The sequence below is a fragment of the Peromyscus leucopus genome, chromosome 8b (genome assembly GCF_004664715.2).
Source record: "Peromyscus leucopus breed LL Stock chromosome 8b, UCI_PerLeu_2.1, whole genome shotgun sequence".
NCBI classification, from domain to species: domain Eukaryota; kingdom Metazoa; phylum Chordata; class Mammalia; order Rodentia; family Cricetidae; genus Peromyscus; species Peromyscus leucopus.
In genome coordinates this window covers 64,366,059-64,384,939 of record NC_051086.1, presented here as the reverse complement: position 1 = coordinate 64,384,939, position 18,881 = coordinate 64,366,059, and the positions used below count along the sequence as shown (strand labels likewise).

The 18,881-nt window shown below is 47.4% G+C and overlaps 1 protein-coding gene and 1 long non-coding RNA gene across 3 annotated transcripts; one reads left to right on the top strand and one right to left on the bottom strand.

Moving 5' to 3' along the window:
* Window positions 1-316: 316 nt before the first annotated feature.
* Spaca3 (sperm acrosome associated 3) lies at window positions 317-8,456 on the bottom strand. Its single transcript, XM_028867038.2, has 5 exons — window positions 8,294-8,456; window positions 4,459-4,724; window positions 3,538-3,696; window positions 3,096-3,174; window positions 317-492 (listed from the first exon to the last, which is right to left on the bottom strand). Exons 2-5 carry the CDS (start codon window positions 4,643-4,645, stop codon window positions 426-428), a joined length of 492 nt encoding a protein of 163 aa, XP_028722871.1. The 5' UTR covers window positions 4,646-4,724; window positions 8,294-8,456; the 3' UTR covers window positions 317-425.
* A 51-nt stretch (window positions 8,457-8,507) lies between these two features.
* Window positions 8,508-14,256, top strand: LOC119087009. Of its 2 annotated transcripts, XR_005090425.1 has the most exons (3): window positions 8,508-8,768; window positions 13,266-13,566; window positions 14,049-14,256. It is a non-coding gene; the product is annotated as an uncharacterized LOC119087009 (long non-coding RNA). The 2 variants fall into 2 exon arrangements; XR_005090424.1 differs by lacking the exon at window positions 14,049-14,256 and having other exon boundaries at window positions 13,266-13,678.
* Window positions 14,257-18,881: the final 4,625 nt, after the last annotated feature.

Genomic DNA, 18,881 nt, shown 5'->3' with positions numbered 1-18,881 from the left:
CAAGTAGGTTCTTCAATATTAGTATGAGCCATATAAGATTTGAATTGTACATGTACATCAAAGCTACTTGTGTAGCTGAAATCCAAATTAATCCTATTTTTGCTTTGGTTTGGCTTTTGCTAAATTTGCTGACTCTAGACCCAAACTCTACCAGATATGGGGAAGGAAGGCACTGACCTTGTCCCCAAGCCTTCCATGATAGGTTTTTGGAGTCCACCTGAAGCCAAGCCCAGGCGAGCACATGAGACAAGAAGACAAGAGATGGCGCTGGCTCCAGCTGGGTGCCTGCAGACCTGCAGAAAGCTGGGAAATGTGCTTATGTAAAATTAGACTTTATTAGTTGGCTTGTCTTCCCAAGCCTGCGTCAGGAACAAAACCACACTTCCCAGCCAGCTGTGTGTGGCTTGGTCCATCCAGAGAAGGTCCTAGAAGTCACAGCCATCCACCCAGTCGGTGAGGTCCCTGCCCTGGCAGTGATGCCTCCAGGCCTCCCTAGGAATAGAAGACAAGAAAGAAAGGAATCTGCATTAGCAGCCAGGTGGTGGTGGCACATGCCTTTAATCCCAGCACTCAGGAAGCAGAGGCAGGCAGATCTCTGTGAGTTTGAGGCCAGTCTGGGCTACAAAGTGAGTTCCAGGACAGCCACAGCTGCACAGAGAAACCCTGTCTCCCCCCCCCACCCCCCCAAAAAAAGAATCCACATCAGCTTCAGAGAGCAGGAAAGGTACAGGGCTCTAAACTAAAGAGAAGCAAAGTTGCTAAGAGACTAAGCAAGGGGCTAAGAGGATGGGAGGCAACAAAAAAGCTGAGCTAACCTAGGGGAGATGTTTTCTAAGGAAGAGAATGGCCATTAAAAGTCAATGGCTAGCTGCTTTATTTTACCATGGAAGATACAAACTAGTGTACTCAAGCTTACCCCTGAGTCCTCATCAAAGGGTTAGAAGCTGGAATCTGGAGCCTAGGTACAAAGTTCATTTCCTATACCCAAGTGCTTCTGGGAACAGTGAGGCCACCTTATATGTGTAAAGACCTTCACACAGTTTACATGCCACCATACCATTCACCCACTTGTAACTACTTCCCTTCTGCCCCCAGCTGGCCTATTAGGTAGATTGGGTCAACATTATCTCCCGTATTTTCCTAATTAAAAACTCGAGCTGTGATGTAGACTTATGCACCCAGGTTATATGGCTGGATGTGCACTCATCATGTCTTGGTTGCCAATCTAAGTCTTTCCATGGTTGACTTATATTCTTTTGGGACCATCCCCTCCTCTCTTCTCTCTCTCTCTCTCTCTCTCTCTCTCTCTCTCTCTCTCTCTCTCTCTGTGTGTGTGTGTGTGTGTGTGTGTGTGTGTGTGTGTGTGTGTTAGGCTAGGTCATTTCTCAGGAAGTGTCCATCTTGTTTTTTAAGACATGGTCTCCCACTGAACCAGGAGCTTACCAATTTAAGCTAGGCTGGTTGGCCAGCAAACCTCAGAAATCTGTCTGTCTCTACCTCCCTAGTGCTGGGATTACAAACGCCAAATGCCCAGCTTTTACATATATGTCCTGGGAACCAAACTCAGGTTTTCACTCTTGCATGACAAGCAATTCTCATGGACTTAACTGTCTCCCCAGTGCTATCACATCTGACATCTTGAGGAAGACAAGCAAGAACAGATGATCCTGGGGTCCAAAGTTCTCAGGCATCCCAACGTCTGAAAACTGGTGTCCTTATGATGTCGATGTCAATGAGCCTAATGATCAATAGCACACCGGAAAGACTTCTAAATAACTGTCGACCAAGAGAGATTGATTGTCTGTTGCACTAGACTGTAAGATACTCAAGGACAAAGACAGGTCTTAGTTCTCTCTGAAGCACAGCACCTACTTGGACCTTGCATACCTGCATCCCCAGTGCATGTGAGTGGACAGGAATGGACAGCACTGAGCCTTCTAGACCCACTTCCTCCAATTAGCCTCAGACCCTCAAGAGTCATCCATGCCAAGAATTTACTCCAAGTGTATAATAGAGATGCTCTTTGGTTTCACCTATTAGGACCAGGTCTTCCACTCCACAGTAGGGGTACCAAGACTGCAAGCTCTTGGACTGGCACCTGACCTAACTTTGTCCCTTTTATAACACAGAGTTATAAGCACACTCTGTCCTACAGAGCTGGCCTTACCTCAAACTCACTTCTTAGGGTTTCAACTATTCTCAGACCACAAATCAGTGTCCATTTCAAGTAATATGCCTGGAATATCTCATGATTCAGTCATTTTCACCCCCTCCTCTTTCTCTTGGACCATTCCTCATCTACTCCTGAATCCCTTCCCACCCCTTATATCTAATCTCTCTTGTATCCACCACTGGTACACCTGTCCCTCTCCAGACCCTATGTGCCACCTAGACTCCTGCAAGACCATCCAACAGATACCCCAATCCTACCCCATCATTACTTTCTCCTTCCTTCTGTTCCAAGGTCTTCTAAAGTTCCTTCCCCAACCTTATCAGCTGCTACATCTGTCCATGGTCTGGATGTTCCTCAGCCCTGGAGAGGTTCACCTTTCCCAGATTCTTCCCTGCCCTGCTAGTTCCTCCTCTGTAAGCATGAGTGGAATGGAGGTTGGAGACTCCTTGGAAAAGCCTCATCCAAAGAGATTGGGTAACTGTGAAGCAACTGGCCCAGGTGCTTATATGAACCAGCCATCTAGGTCAGAACCCAGTGCAACACTCAGACAAACTCCCCATTGGGAGGAGATTTCAAAGGACATAGTTCTGAAAGTAGGTAAGGAATAAAACTGGAAAGTTCCAGAGCCCTACCCATGATACAAGCAAAGAACCTCATCTACCATCTATTATATACTTTGGGCTTTTGTATAAAATTTGGGCTGAGTTGTGTGGTCATGTGATTGCCAATGTTATTCTCTCTGGTTGCGTCATCTGTAATTGTCTGGATTCTCATAATTACCAACATTGGTTGTGAAGTTTGCTTCATGAAGCCAAGAAAATATGTTGCCTAGGAAAAAGTGGATACTCATGGAAGGCCAGTTCCCTGATGCTATCCTCCAGTCCTGGCCACAACTTGCACAATTTCAGTGGGAGTTACTCACCAGTAGCCCATACCCTGGGGCTCTTGAACTATCTTCATGACACAGATGACAGAATCCTTGAGATCATTGTTCAACAAATCTGGAGTAGGAGGAGGGAAACCCAGTGAGGGAGCAGAGAACAGGGTTCTCTCTCTCTCTCTCTCTCTCTCTCTCTCTCTCTCTCTCTCTCTCTCACACACACACACACACACACACACACACACACACACACACACCACTTCTCCATCTCTGGAAACACATGTTACCCTTACACACACACACACACACACACAATCTTTCCTTCATGACTGTAGCTCTAAGACCATCTCTCAGCCTGGACCCCAAATTAAATTCACAGAAGGTCTCCCATCCCTCCTTGCCCTTTATCCATCCCCTGGGGCATCTCCATGCAAAGACAAAGACAGAGGAAGGGAACTAAACTATGAAAAAGAGGCTAGCCCACCACTGCAGTAGAGTCGGCAAATGTTGGGGCCATTCAGGGAGAGATTCTTGCACCACTTCCGGCTGCTGATCTGGAAGATGCCATTGTTGGTGCTTCCGTCAGCTTCGTGGTCCACAGCAGCTGTATTGAAGCCACTTGTGTAGTAAGCAAGGCAGACCCCTACAGAGGGGCAGACACAGGCTTTGAGGTTGGGTGGTTGGACCACCACGGACCAAAGTGTTCACAGATAAATTTTTTAGAGACTGGCTCCCTCTACCCCAAGGAAACAACAAGTATCTTCCCATCTAACTTTGCAGATGGATCAGTCTAGGGTCAGAGGTCAAAGTGACTTCCCCGAAATGACATACAGTTATCTCAAAGCAAGGGTCAGGACTGATCTCAGCCTTCCTGACTCAGGACATCAATCTTGCCACTTTCTCATTGTTCAGTATATAGAAAGGCTTGCTGCGTTTCTTGAATGGATTTACAAGAGCTAAACATTTAGAGGCAAGATTAGGAAGACACAAGCAGGCTCTACAAAGGAGGCTAGGACTAGAGACAAAATGATTCTAGGTGTGACTGTACTTTACATGTAGTCTCCTGAAACTGCCTCTTGTGTACAATGCTTGGTATTACAGATTTGTTCAGGTTGCCATCTAAGTTTCAGCAGGCGTATTTGATCCTCGTGGCCAAGATAAAGTGTAACCTATTAAGCTGCTGGTTACTTTGACTTCCTGACTAGCAACAGGGTTGGTTCTAATCTGGTTGCCTGTTGTCTGCCTATCATGTGGTTAACTCAGGAAGTAGGTGCTGTCCACCTGTAGTCTCATTGACTTCTGGTTTTATGAAGAAGGATTAAGCTCAAAAAACCTCCAAGACCCTTGAATGAGGAGGAAGAAAGACAGGGGAGTGGGTTGAGGTAGACGAGAGAAGGGTGCTCACAGTCAGCTAGGTTATATCCGCGGTAGCCATCCAGACCGAAGTCATTCAGCACTTTGGCCAGCTCACAGCGACTGAAGACCTTGGCCTTGCTGGAGGCAAGCAAGCAGCTGAGCAGATAGGCCAGGGCTAGCCAAGTGATTCCAGGTGGGCACAGCTGTCTTCTGGGAGCCCGACTCCTAGCTTCCATGCGGTGGCAGATACAGAGGGCTGAACTGTGAGATGGCAGACAGTTCACCAACCCTGGCCAAGGGTCCAGACAGCTGCCCCTTGGAAAAAGGAAAGAAGGACGGGGTCTGAGTGCACCCTGGGAAAGAAGAGAAAGGGTGGACAGAAGACCAGGCTCCATCCCTGATGGGACATCAGGCATGCTCCTGAAGCCTTGGACAAGGTTCCTGAAGCCCCAACTCTAGGGGTCTCCCTCCTAGCCACTGGCTTCTATCTGTCAGCCTTAGTTGAATCAGGGTCCCTCAGGCCACAGCATGGAGCCCTTTCAGGTGGAAGGCACTGAATTCTCCATCATCACCATCCCTAAAACTCACCCATCCCATTTGCTTGGCTCTCTTTGTCACTTGGCTCTGTGGGCAGATTCCCATGGGATGGGACACCGGCCACTGCTGACCCTTAGCCTCATGGTTCCTTCACCTCCTCACACCTGCAGGCCTTCAACGCCACTGTCTTTGCTGCTTCCTGACCTCACCCCTCCTCATCTTGTCCTTAGTTCATCCTTCCCCACCTCTGCTTCTGCTCAAATCTCTCCCTGACCATGCCACCAAACACAGCTACTCCTATCTCTCACAAACTCTGCCCACAACCTCCTCTCCACCATCGCCAAGGCCAAACATACTTACACAATCTCCAAAATGGGTGTCCTTCGTGTGATAGTAAAGTGGAGGGGGGTGGGGGGCCGGAGAGATGGCACAGCAGTTAAGAGCATGCGATGCTCTTGCTGAGGGCCTGAATTTGGTTCCCAGCATCCATATCAACAAACTCACAATGACCTGTAACCCCAGTTCCAGAGCCTCTGATGTCCTCCACAGGTCTCCACAGGCACCAGAACTCATGTACACACACACACACACACACACACACACACACACACACTTTAAAATGTTTAATAAATCTTTTTAAAAAGAAAATGGAATATGGAATGCTGGCGGTGAAAGGGTGTAGCCTGGCATGAGGACACAGGGATATGGGGAAAAGGGGGAGGATCAACCTAAACTAAGTGTGTGTTTAAAATGCTATAAGGGAACTGGCTGCTTTGTGCTCACCCTGCTTATTGAAAAATTAAAAACATGAGTGTTCATTTTTCCCAACCTCCCACACTAAATGTTGAGGATGACGAAGTGATTACAAGCATAGCTTTGCACATGGGTTTATTCTCATTCTCAGGACATGATCTTCATGCCTAGAGCAACTTGCTCTCAAAGATAAGAAGAGGCCACCACTAGATCATTATTAAAGCATCAGGCTGCCTGGTTCAGGCTCCCGGGGAAATGCTGGTTTCTGAATGTAAACCTGATCTTCATGAGTATCCCCTGCCTCCCAGAATTCTCATACAGGGCATCTGATGATGCTGGCCTATCTCCTTCCAGGTTGCTTTTCTTTACACTCCTCTCTGGGCCACTGGCTTTCCATGTGACAAGCTTTCCAACCAGGGTTCAGTAGTGCATCCACCACATCCCTCTTTACCCTGAGCTCACTTCTTCCCTTCGAAGCCATACTCTGTCCGGCATGCCTCTCCCAGCATCCATGAACTCATCTCTATCTGCTCCTCCTCACTCCATGCTCAGGCTTAGGGCCCCAGCTTCTAGAATGTCTCCGCTCATTTCTCATCCTTGTCTGTACCAATCTCTCTTTTCTGCTCTTCTCATCCAAATTTCTGAGAGAAAAGTTACCACTGTCTCCCTGTTCCTTAATCTTGTCTTCTCTTTGTTTTTCTTTCTTTTCTCTTTCCTAGTATTAGAGATCAGACCCACGGTCTTTCACATGCCAAGGAAGTACCTCACCACTGTCCTACATCACCAGGCCCTTGGTCCCCATGTCCATTTTATTTTGAACAAGATCTTGCCAATTGCCCAGGATGACTTTCCACTTCTAGACTGGACCACATGAGCTGTCAGGATTACAGGTGTGCACTGCTATACCTTTCTCCTCCTTGTTTGCTAATCTGGAGTCATAAAGTCCCCCACCACCACCCACTGGAGACCACCGCGGGCTCACCTTACAGGAGCCCTCAGGGACATTTCACCTGCCAACCACTTCCCTGTTGAAATCAGAGTTTCAAAGTCCCATAATGTTCCCTTCCTCCAGGTTTCCCCCTCCCACAGGGGCTCTTTTTCCTCCTCCACTGAGTAACCCACTTCTGGTCCCATCTTAAATGCTAAGTTGTTTCTATCTTGAATCCTCCTCTTTTCCACACCAGGAAGGTCTAGGACACTGCTGCTGTGACATCAACTACAGGATCATGGCCTTCCATTGCAAATTGTCCAAGAACTGAGAAGGAGCTGATCCTTGGACACCTCTTGTCCATATCCAATAATCAGCTTAAACTAAACTCACCAAAGAAATAATGTCCCCACCAAATTCTGCCCTTCTTTGTTCTGTCTTCTGGCCCCATCACAGAGCACCTGATTCCCCCAGTACACTAGAAACGTGGATGTTGTCCTTTACTTCTCCCACCGGATGCCCTTCATTTACCCAGAGCCAAGCAATGCCAGCGCCCTGTTGACCCTTCCCTCCAAGAACACAATCTTCCCTTAAGTTTAAACCATCACTCCGAGGCCTTCCCTCGTGGTGTTCTTATGCTCAGGGTGGACCTCCTCCAAACTCTCCTACACATATCATGTGCACCAGAATGAACTGGAATGCAAAGCCTGGCCATGCAGTGGCTCTTCAACAGCTCCGCCATTACTGCTCCCAACCACGGTCCACAGGCCCCCTCCATGACCCAGTAAAGCCGGCCCATCCCTCACTCATACATCTTCCATTCTGGTGATACCACATCATTGGCTCTTCTGGTGATGCCTGCTATCCAACACTTTATCTCTCTCTTTGCCTCTGCACAGATAGCTCCTAGTGATGCTTCAGGGATGAGTCACATTCAAGCCCAGTGATGCTTTCCTGGCAGGGACCATCTCCCCAGACAAGTAGAATAACTCCACACTGGATTGTAATATATGTCAGTCCCCGGCCCCAAGGCGAGCTTCCACAGAACAATGGCCTGGTCCTATTTATCTTCCCGTCTTGAAAGGCAGGCTGAGCTGCTGGCGTGGAGTGGCTGTTCAATGGATACTTCTTAAACTCAAGTACACTGAAGTCATGGTCACAGAGTATGAGTCCTTCTCACAGTACAGGGAGGGAGATAATCATTACCTTTGCTGAGTCCTTCAACTCTGTGGGGCCAGGTGTTTTATGGGTATTTTCTGACTTAATCTCCTGTAATCCTCTTAACCATTCAAAGAGCTGGAATTAAGATCCTCAATGTATAGATGAGGAAACCAAGTTCACTGCTCCCCAGTGAGTGTTTGTGATCTTATAGTGTTTTTTCACAGTAAAGCGACTTCAAGATACATCTATCCAGAGCAGTTCCCAGCAGGTCCACAGTATAAGGAGTCGGACCTGGTGGTAACTCACAGACCAGAGACCTGCCAGCAAAAGCTTGTGTTCATCCTCTCTCTGTCTGTGCCCAGCCTCTGTCCTAGAACAGGATCCCTTCCTCCTTCCCTCCCTCCCTCCATCTCCGATCGATCACCACCTCCCTGTTCCCAAGGCCCTCTAGCTAACACCACCAGGACTCAGGGATTAGGGCTCACAGATCAAGAGTCCTCCCTACCAGAGCTGAAACCGTGGTGACAATGACAGCAGCAGCTGTACTTCTAAGTCCTGCTTCAGCTCAGGACCACCCCTTGCAATTCTGCCAGTGTCCCAGCACCAGGCATTGAGAGGAGGATAGAGAAAGCAGGCTCCAGACTGACTCAGGGCCTCCTAGAACTCCCTGGCTCTATGAGCTCACCTTCTAGAACATGCTTCCCTCACTGAACCTCGACGAGATCATCTGTGCCCTTCAATTTCAAGGTCCAGGAGCATTTTAGAGGCATCTATTTCTCTGTTTTGATTTTTGTTTTCATTTTTGTTTTTGTTTTCAGACAGGGTCTCATGGAGTTCAGTCTGACCTCAAATTCACTCTCCAGCCAAGGATGATTTTGGATTTGTGATCTTCTTGCCCCTCTTCCCAAGTGCTGGGACTACAGGCATGTGTCATCACGCCAGTTTTATGTCGTGTTTGGGGATGAAACCCAGAACCTCAGGTATGGTGGCTAAACACTACACCAACTGTGCTACCTTCTCTGTCCAGGTTAGAGGTATACAATCACAACCCTTCCTGGCTGCCTCTGCTTCACACACACACACACACACACACACACACACACACACACTCACACACTACTTCAAGAGATGATTCTGCCTTCCCAACAGACATGGCTTCCCAGATGCGGCTGTGTGAGCCCACTGCCTCCAGACAGCCCATCCCCCCACCGAACTCGCTTCAAAAAAAAAAAAAAAAAAAAAAAACCTCTTCCTTAATATTGTTCCACAAATCATCTCCCTCCTCTATCTCGATGACAACTGCTCAGTGTACGTAGGCCCAGGGCCAAAGTCACACTCTTGTTCCTAAAGCCTGAGGAGGAAGAAATGAAACAGAACAGCCCGTGACACCCATGGGAGCACCTGGCTGCGGGGCAGCAACCAACACCGAATCTATTGTCGGGGCTGCAGGCCTGAGCTCCCACATGGGTAACAGTACCACCAGATGAGCCCGCAGAGAAAAAAGCTTAAGCCCCTTCGCTTTCCTCAATCCCAAATGGAGGTGATGATCCCTACCTAGCATGGGAGTAGGAAAGCTTAATAAGTGTTTATAAAGGGCTTAGGACTCAGGGTTGGTAGCTCAGCAGATAGGAGCAATCACCATGCAGAGCACAGTGGAGTCCCAAGTGTGTCTATGTGTTCTACGTTTATCCCATCTTCCTGGCCCAGCCCAGACCAAGCGTGTTAGCACTGAACTTGTCCCGTCGCTCGCACCCATGTTTGTTTGTTTTTTTAAATTTTATGTGTGTGGGTGTTTTGCCTCCATGCATGTTTGCACACATGTGAGAGTGCTCACAAAGACGAGAAGAAGGTGCTGGGTCTCCTGGAGTTACAGGGGGTGGTGAGGTGCCGTGTGGGTGCTGGGAATGGAATCCGGGTCCTCTGGGAAGAGCAGCCAGTGCTCTTAACCATTGAGCCATCTCCCAGCCCCACCAGTGTGTTTAATTATGATAGATAACAGACAGATGCATAGATACACAGACAAGTAGATATGTATTATTAAAAAATTATCTCAGTAGCTAAATTGTAATGACAAGTTAAGTTTACTTAGTTTTTCAATGATTTTTTTTTTAATTTTTCAAAATTAAAATATAGTTGCACCATTTTCCTCCCTACCTTTCCTCTTCCCAACCCCTCCCAGGTGTCCCCTCTTGCCCTCTCTCAAATTCATGGCTTTTTATTGAATTGTTTATATTATATTCCTCAATATATAAATACAACCTGCTCAGTCCATAAGTCAGGTTTTCAAAAAGGCTATGAGAATACTTAAAACAGGAAATCTCTCCCCTTAAAATTTTAAGCACACAATAAATTATCAGTATGGCTGTACAGGACAAACTTGTGTAGTCAACCACTGGAACTGTTCATCTTGCTTGACTGCATCTTAGTGCCCATTAACTGTCAACTCCCAATGTGCCTGCCCCTCCTCTGGCCCTGGTGCCCACTGTTCCACTCCTGGGCTCTATGAAGTTGACTCCTCTAGGGACCTCCTGTATGTGGACTGACTTATCTCTGTTAACACAGCTCCAGGCATGCCACTGTGTGTTCTCATTTTCCCACATCATCAATGCTTGCTTGTTGTTGTACAACAAACCTGGCATGTCTGAGGTTCTGTCGTGATTTTACATCGCACTTCCCTGATAACTAGTGACAATGAGCACTTTTTCAGATACCTGTTGACCGTCCACAGAACTGTCTCATCGGACAAGTATTTTTTTACACGCTCACCAGATGATTCCAGTAGGCATCCAGGCTTGAACATTTATTCAGCAGAAAGAGCTCAGAACTTAAGTTCAAAAACCATAAAACCTAAAACTGGGGAGGTGGTTCAGTGGTTTAAAATGCTTTTCTACAATCATGAGGATCTGAGTTCAAATCCCCAGCACTCACATAAAAACCAGACACGTGGCACAGGAATCTATAACCCCAGCACTCCTACAGGTCGGTAGGAGGTGGGACCAGAGAATTCCCAGATGCTCCAAGGCCAGGTAGCATGTTGCAGATGGTGAAAAATCAACAAGGAGACCCTGAAAGCAAAGCCCTGAAGTTGTCCTTCGACCTCCACATGTGTGCTATGGCACATGTGTGAGCACACACACACACACACACACACACACACAGAGAGAGAGAGAGAGAGAGAGAGAGAGAGAGAGAGAGAGAGAGAGAGAGACTCTGTTCAAAATACCCTGAAAACCTAGCGTAATGAAAGGTGAGTTCAGTGCCCTGCTCCTCCCCTGACCAGCTGGCTAGTCTTGGTAAGCTGACCCCCGTTTCCTCGTCAGCCAAGTGGAGACTTGACCCTGTCCCGACAGCACTGTCAGCTACAGCCACACACACACATCTCCCCATGCCTTGTTTCCCTCCCCCCAATAGAACGTAAATAATCATCTCCCCTCCCTGCCAGGGTGGGGCAAAATACGAAGACGCCCACCAGCCTGCATCAGTCCATCTTAGCTGTCCTTTTATTGCCTGGCCCTTGGTGGTGATTCTGTCAGCGTGAGTTTTGTTTTGTTTTGTTTTTCTCGATTTTACTGCATCGGCTGTCTGCTTTTACTATGCCGCCGCTGCTTCTTTTTATTGAGTATTGCTTCAACTTATTTTATTTTATGGTATGTTTTGTTATGTCCCTATTGACTCTCACTTTTAAACGGGGGTGAGAAGCAACAACAGCTCAAATGGGCCGACTACGGGCTGGGTGGCTCTCTCTGTCTCTAGTCGGCCGTTTGCCCTTCTTTCCTGGTTCAGCAGTGCAAGCCCACAGCCTTGACCACAGCCCAGCAGAGATCCTCCAGCAACTTACTCCAAGTTCACGTTTTTCTCACCATACCGTCTGTCCTCGATTTATACATGGATTTATACGGACTCCTGGACCCCATCTGCAGGCCAGTGGCATCCTGTGGGTGGGGCCCAGGCCACCAGCTGTTGATGCTCTTGGGTCATTTGAAAGTGCCCCCTGGGCTGAGGACCACTGTTGCTACCACAGCTCTTACAGTGTTGCACACATGCTTTGTATGGTACTGTATTACATGTCAGGGCCTGTCTGTCTATTCCCCAGCTAGCTTCTAGCCCTCTTCAAAGCACCTCAGATGCTCGACACACTCTCTCCACTGCTTGGGGTTGCCTAGGGGTCCCCTAAGCTCCTGCACAGGCTCTGGTGCTGACTCACAGCTTGGCCATCTAGCCCAGTCTTGACAACACCTGCATCATTCCCATCGGGTCAGCAGAAGCCCAAGGTGGCTCTCTCAGCTCTTTGCCCAGTGTCAAGAACAAAAACTCAAAAACTGCTAGGGGAGTTTTAAAAAGAAGGAAGGGAGGAAAGGAAGAAAGAAAGGAAGAGAGGAAGAGAAAGAAAAAAGAAAGGAAGAAAGGAGACAGAGAGAGAGAGAGAGAGAGAGAGAGAGAGAGAGAGAGAGAGAGAGAGAGAATGCAATTGATTTAAAAGGTTTATTTTAAGGAACTCAGTCAGAAGAATTCTAAAGCTGGCCCAGAGTGTGCCCTGTGGACCGTGGAAAAACTTGAACCCCCTCTCGGACCACACACAGGGAGAGCCTGGAGCTCAAAGATAAAGACCCGCTGCCAACCGGCCCCAAACTGGCTGCAGGCGGACCCAGTTTGAGCAGAGAACGGCCCTCTTCTCTCTGAGCTGCCGCCTGCTCTTTTCATCAGTGGTTTCGGTCTGTGGTCAGAGTCACATGACACTGAGGTAGGCGGGGCGAAGCCACTTACCCTGCTGGAAGCACACAGCCACACAGCTTGCCAGGACTGCAGCCATCTTGCTTGTGACTGCTGCTGTACCCACCCGGTGACTTATGCACACCACCCACACCCTACAGGGCAAAGTCGTTAAAGTTGTCATCCACGGGTACCGTGCTGGCTGCTGAGGCCTGAACCATTTCTTCACTAACACACTGGATAGGTTGATAATCGTGTGTGTGTGTGTGTGTGTGTGTGTGTGTGTGTGTGTGTGTGTGTGCGCGCGCGCGTGCGCGCTCACATCCACACAGTGAGCATGTATGTGTCCTATGCATGTGTGTGAATGTGGATGCACACATGCCACAGTGCACATGTGGAGGTTAGTGAACAACCTCAGGTTTCGGTCCTCACTTTCCCCATTGTTGAAGACCGTCTCTTGGTTTTTTGGTTTTGGTTTTTGTTTTTTTCCCAGTGTCCATGCCACACCAGCCAGCTCCTGAGTATTCTCCTGTCTCCACCTCCAACTTCACAGTAGCAGCTCAGGGAATTACAGACACTAACGCTACACATCCAACTTGTACTTGGGATCTGGGGACTTGAACTCAGGTCCTCAAGCTTGCCAACTGAGTCATCCCTCCAGCCCCTGGGCATGTTAATAATATTGAGGCTGTCTAAGTACATTTCAGTTGACTGTGACCTACTGTTGCTGCTGCTTACCAGCTAAATCTCCTCCTCCCATCTTGAAGGGCAGGGCTCCTCCTGACTTGAGACTGGACAAGACATGCTTTGTGATGGACAAGCCCGACTGTCAATTTGTTGGATCTGGAATCGGCTATCCTGTTGTTGCGGTTGCTGGTGACACCACATCCATCCATCAGTACCATCAGAACCCAAAACCTCATAGGCCTTCACCTGGATTGAAGACAAGACCTCCAGTGCCAGATCGGGACTGCTGGGATATCCAGCCTCATGGACCAGACAGCTTCTAGGCTCTCATCCCTCTCCATCATACAGAAAGTCATTGTTGGACTACCTGACCACTATTGTGTAAGCCAATCTAATGTATTTGCTTTATCAGTTCTGTTCCACTAGAGGACACTGACAAATGCACACTTTCATCTGTGGGTCCCAAACCAATTGCAGTCGTTGTCACACTGGATCTGCCTGTCCTCCATCTTGTGGCACTTTCTGCCTTTGGGTTCCATTCTCATACCAGGACTGTGTTTCTCCGAGACATCTGTGCTAATATTCTCATGCCATCATGTTCTTTTAACATGTCTCTGTCATTCCTTCCACCTCATGTGATGTTTGGTTGTATGTGTCGCCTTGATATATGTTCAGAATGTGTTACTTGGGAGGGTGTTTTGGATAAGATGTGCATTCACATCAGGAGACTAGGTAAGGTACATTAGCCTCCAAAGCCTGGCTGTCCCCAAGGAAGAGAGAATGCCTCCTTTCTGCCTTGCAAACTTACACATAGGCTCTTTTTTCCTCATTTTGGATTCAAACTGAGTATCCGACCCTATCAGGTCCCTGTGGCCAGTCTTCAGGTGGAAGCTGTACATCCAGACTCGCTGGATCCTCAGGACTTCAGACTCAAAGTAGAACTAAGCCAGCTGCTTTCCTGGGTCTCCTGCTGAAGAACTTAGTCTGTACATTATGAGACTTGCTGTCTCCATGAGTGAGTGAGCCAGTTCCATTTGCCATATTAATCTTTCCCTCTCTATAGATTGACAGATTAAATAGATGGGTGAATAAATAGGTAGATGATAGATAGATAGAGAGATAGATAGATAGATAGATAGATAGATAGATAGATAGATAGATAGATAGATAGATAAATGCTAGACTTGACAGATGATTGGTGTATATATACAGATGATAGATAGATAGATAGATAGATAGATAGATAGATAGATAGATAGATAGATAGATGCTAGACTCTACAGATGATTGGTGTATATATACAGATGAAAGATAGATAGATAGATAGATAGATAGATAGATAGATAGATAGATAGATAGATAGATAGATAGATAGATACCACTTATTGGTACTAGTTTCCTGGAGCTCCCTGACTGATACACTCCCCTGAAGTTGGTAGAATATTTAACAGTTGCAGAATCTATCTACCCACATTAATTATACTGCAGACTGTTCCTCTCTCCCCTTACCCCTGTGATTCCTGACTCCTACAACACAAGGCAGCAGCCAGACCTAAGCTGGAGTACTGGTTTCACAAACAGCTCTATGGCCTTGGCAAGTTAGCTGTCCTTGCTGGGTCTCAGTGTCCCCACTGTGAAATGAAAAGAGCCCCCCATGGAAGATCATTGATAGATCACTAGACAACACACGAAGGGTCATCCACAGTACCTGGCCCTACATTCAGCAAAACACAGCTTCTCACGATTGTGATTAGGCATAGGTGTGGGGAAGCTGCAAAGAGACCATATTCTGAAGAACTTCCTTCGTCAGAAAAGACTCTGGGAGGAGCCTGAAGGCTTGCAGAGTGACAGCACAAGCTGGCTCTGACCACTCAGGGCCCCCAGCTGAGTTCTGCTGTGTTGGCCCTCACCAGTGTAGCAAAAGCATAAGCTCTCAGAATAAACAGAGCATTGCTCTCCTCATCCTCGCCCGGGACTTGCACTGTGAGGATTTTCTTTTGAGGAAACTGATAGAGACAAAAGAAAAGTGAAAATCAGCAGTCTTGGGGAAGAGCTTGTCCAACCTTTTGCAGCCCCCTGTTCCCACCCTGAGCTCAGCTCCTCCCGAGTGATGCTGAGTAGGTAAGGAGTTAGGCATGATGCAACCAAGGAAAACTGTGTGTGTCTTGGTAGCTGTGTGCCTAATGGTCAAGATGGCCTTTGTGGTTAAATACCCATGCAGTTTGAAGATAGGTTGTTCTAACTGTAGCGTAAGGTGCCAGAGGACTTTCTCACCCTGTATCCACAAAAGACCCTGACTTCATTATCAAATATACTGTGGTTTTGACATCCCTCATGGGCTTTTCCAAAGAATCATGAGAAGAAATATTCTTTTTCAAAGGAGATCTGGCCCACCATGACTTGGGAGGAAAAAGGGGTCACATTGCCCTGTGAATAAGGCACCCACTTCCTGAACACTCATTAACAACTTCTTGAAATTTCATAATACAAAGTCCAACTTAGCTGCTTTCCTCCTCTCCAGGACAGCACCTTCCAGCCTGTCTCTGAAGTACACACTTCGCTCTGCTAAATAAACTTCTGTTTAAACTGTGTCTGTGTCTCTGGATTGAATTTTTTCCTTTGAGACAATGACAATACACACAAATACACACACACACACACACACACACACACACACACACACACACACACACGGTCAAAGATGATTCACTACGTTTGCTCCCAACACTGGTATGTTATGACATTATATCTGGACCATTAGTCTCTACATCAGAGGATTCTTCCTAAATGACATGGCTGAATACACCATGCCTCTTTCTCCCATTTTTTGTTTTGTTTCATTTTGTTTTTCAGACAGGATCTCACATAGCTCAGACAATCTATGAACTGTCTAGGTAGCCCAAAATAATGTTGAACTTCTGATCCTCTTACCTTTACCTCACAAGTAGTGAGACTAGAGGCATGTGCCACCATGCCTAGTCTATATGGTGTTGGAGATCCAAGTCAGGCATCATGCATGCTGAGCAAACACTGTCAACTGAGCCCCATCCCCTATTTTCAGCCTTTCAATAGCTCTCCTCACTCATCACAGGGCTGCTGACCCAGCCGATGTGGTCTTAGTCTATCTCTCCTCCTACCCCGGCCTCATCAGCTGAGCTCTGGAAGTCTAAATTACTGCCTTCTCCCCAAAGTGATCTTTCCTCGTTAGGTACCAAATCATTTCCCTTCGGTCCAAACCAGCCCAGTGTTACCAAGTGTGCAGAGAGGGTTAATCCACTGCTCTCTCTCCTCAGACCCCCAATCTAATACCTTGTGTCTCAGCATATCCCTACTCAAGAGTTACCACCTCGAGCTAGAATTTGCGGTGTGCCGGCTGTCTGTGCACTACTCAAGAGCAAGGATGGTATTATGTTCATTTCCTTGGCTTTAATGGATGAAGCACACCAAAAGCTCTGAAAAGAGGGTAAGTGATTGCCTTTAAAGACACGGGTCTCAGGAGTGTATGATTGCAAAGCAGTGAGAGGGCAGAACTTGGCTGCGAAGGCATGGTTCTGTGGCTTGATGGAAGTGGTGAGCAAATGCCCTGTAGTAAAGTCCGTGTCCTGATTTTGCTATTCCAGTGTGGCCATGTATTATTTCCCCTTGCTGGAAACTGAGCGAAGAAAACACGGCATCACCAATATTGTCACAACTCCCTGTGTCAATAACTATTGGAAAATAGGAGGTTTCTTACAAAAGGAAAACACAGGCTAATTCAGCTGCTCTACAAGCCTGTCAACTCCGGCACTGTCCACAGCCTAATATCATAATCGTAACAGTTGACTAGCTGGAAGGCAAATAAGGGCAGCAGAAACAGAATCCAAGTTGTTTGAACATCTGGTTGCTTTTGAATCAAGTTCCTGCTCTAAAGAGCTTGATACCATAACCTCAGTGATTCCTTAGAGTCCTGTGAATCAGGAAAAACCAGGATCCATCAACCAGGGTTCATACTGTTATGAGAGCTAAACAAGATTAACTACAACAAAATAAAATTTGGAAACACTGTGAGAGAAGCATGTGGCTCCCCTTCCACTGTCTGGCTAGCTAAAACATGGCTGAGTGAGAAGAAAGCAGGCTGGCTGACCCACCACTCAGTACTTGGGAGACTTGTATATCTGAGTGTGTGCCCTTAGTAACTCGGAACCCCTGAACAGCTTGGGGTGCTGAAGAGGGAGGCCTTGAGCAAGCTGACACCTGCAGAAGCTGTCCTCAAACTCAGAGCCTCTCAAATACTCTGCTTTCTAGCAACCAAAAGACTGACTACCGACTCAATAACTTCAGGTTCCTGGGAGCCTGAAGAGCCTCAGGCCCCTAAAAGCTTATGTCACTAGCAGCTGGGGGCCTTCCAGAAACACGAAGCTGTTCATAAATTGAAAAATCTGAATAACCTGGGGCTTCTAACAGCCTAAGACCTATAATAAACTGGAACTCTTAGCAACTCAGGTTACCTAGCAACCTGGAGACTCTATCAGAGACTCCTAGCAACTGGAAGATTGCACAACCTGGAGGCCCAGTACACATCTAATACTGGACCCAGACTGTCTCTCCCTCTGGCACTTGCTGCACACTGAATTGTGGGACTTAGATCGATCCTAGAGCTATGGCCTGAATTAGATAATACACCCTATTATCTTGGCTGTGTGTCTGTCGCTTAACCCCTCTGAACATCAGTTTCCCTCTATAGAAGATGGTAATAATGATGACATCTAGCTCACAAAATTGTGGTGAGCATCAAGTGTGGTTTATGAGAAGCTACCCCCATGCATGTTGGTTTTTGTTTATTTGTTTGCTTGTTTGGTTGGGTTTTTGAGATACAGTTTCCCTGTGTAGCCTTGGCTGTCCTGGATCTCGCTCTGTTGACCAGGCTGGCCTTGAACTCACAGAGATCTGCCTGCCTCTGCCTCCCGAGTGCTGGGATCAAAGGCGTGCTACCACCTTCTCCCCTCCCAGTATGTCACACGATCCACCAAGTCTGCTTCCAAGATAACTTTCTTGCCTTTCCCAGCTCCACTGTTGTGACCAAAGTCCAGAGTCCCGCCACCTCAGTGTCAACCCTACCAACTGTTATCTTTCCAACAAACAAATCCTTGTGTCACTTTTTCCTAATGGCTTCCACTGACTCCTTGTTGCTATGAAGGTCAAGGTGAGACTCCAGTGCGGTGCATGAGCTTGCATGGTCTGGCTCTACCTTTCAATCTTCGACCACTCCTCCAGCCCCCATTTCCTTCCTCTACTCCTAAAGCAAATCTGAAGTGGAGGTATTTCACTTTAGTTGTACAGAAAGTGAGTCTGGGGGCGGCGCACATAGCCTGGACACAGCGATTTCGAGCCACACCTGACTCCAAAACCCAACCTTTTTGGCTACATGTCCAAAGACCCACCACAGCTACTTAGAAAGATGCAAAGAAGAGATTCTCAGGGTACTCATTCCCCCTCCAGGGTCTGGAGCTCAAACCTAGGGTCTCACACATGCTAGGCTAGCACTCTACCACTGACTTACATCCCCAGCCTCTGTATAGTCTATCTTGAGACACATCTCACTGAGTTCCCAGGCTGGCCTTGAACTTGGGATCTTTCTATCTTAGCCCCTCTGTAATTTGAGTAGCTCAAATTACAGCCTTGCATTAGCAGTCCCAGTTTCTAAGGACTCCCTTAAT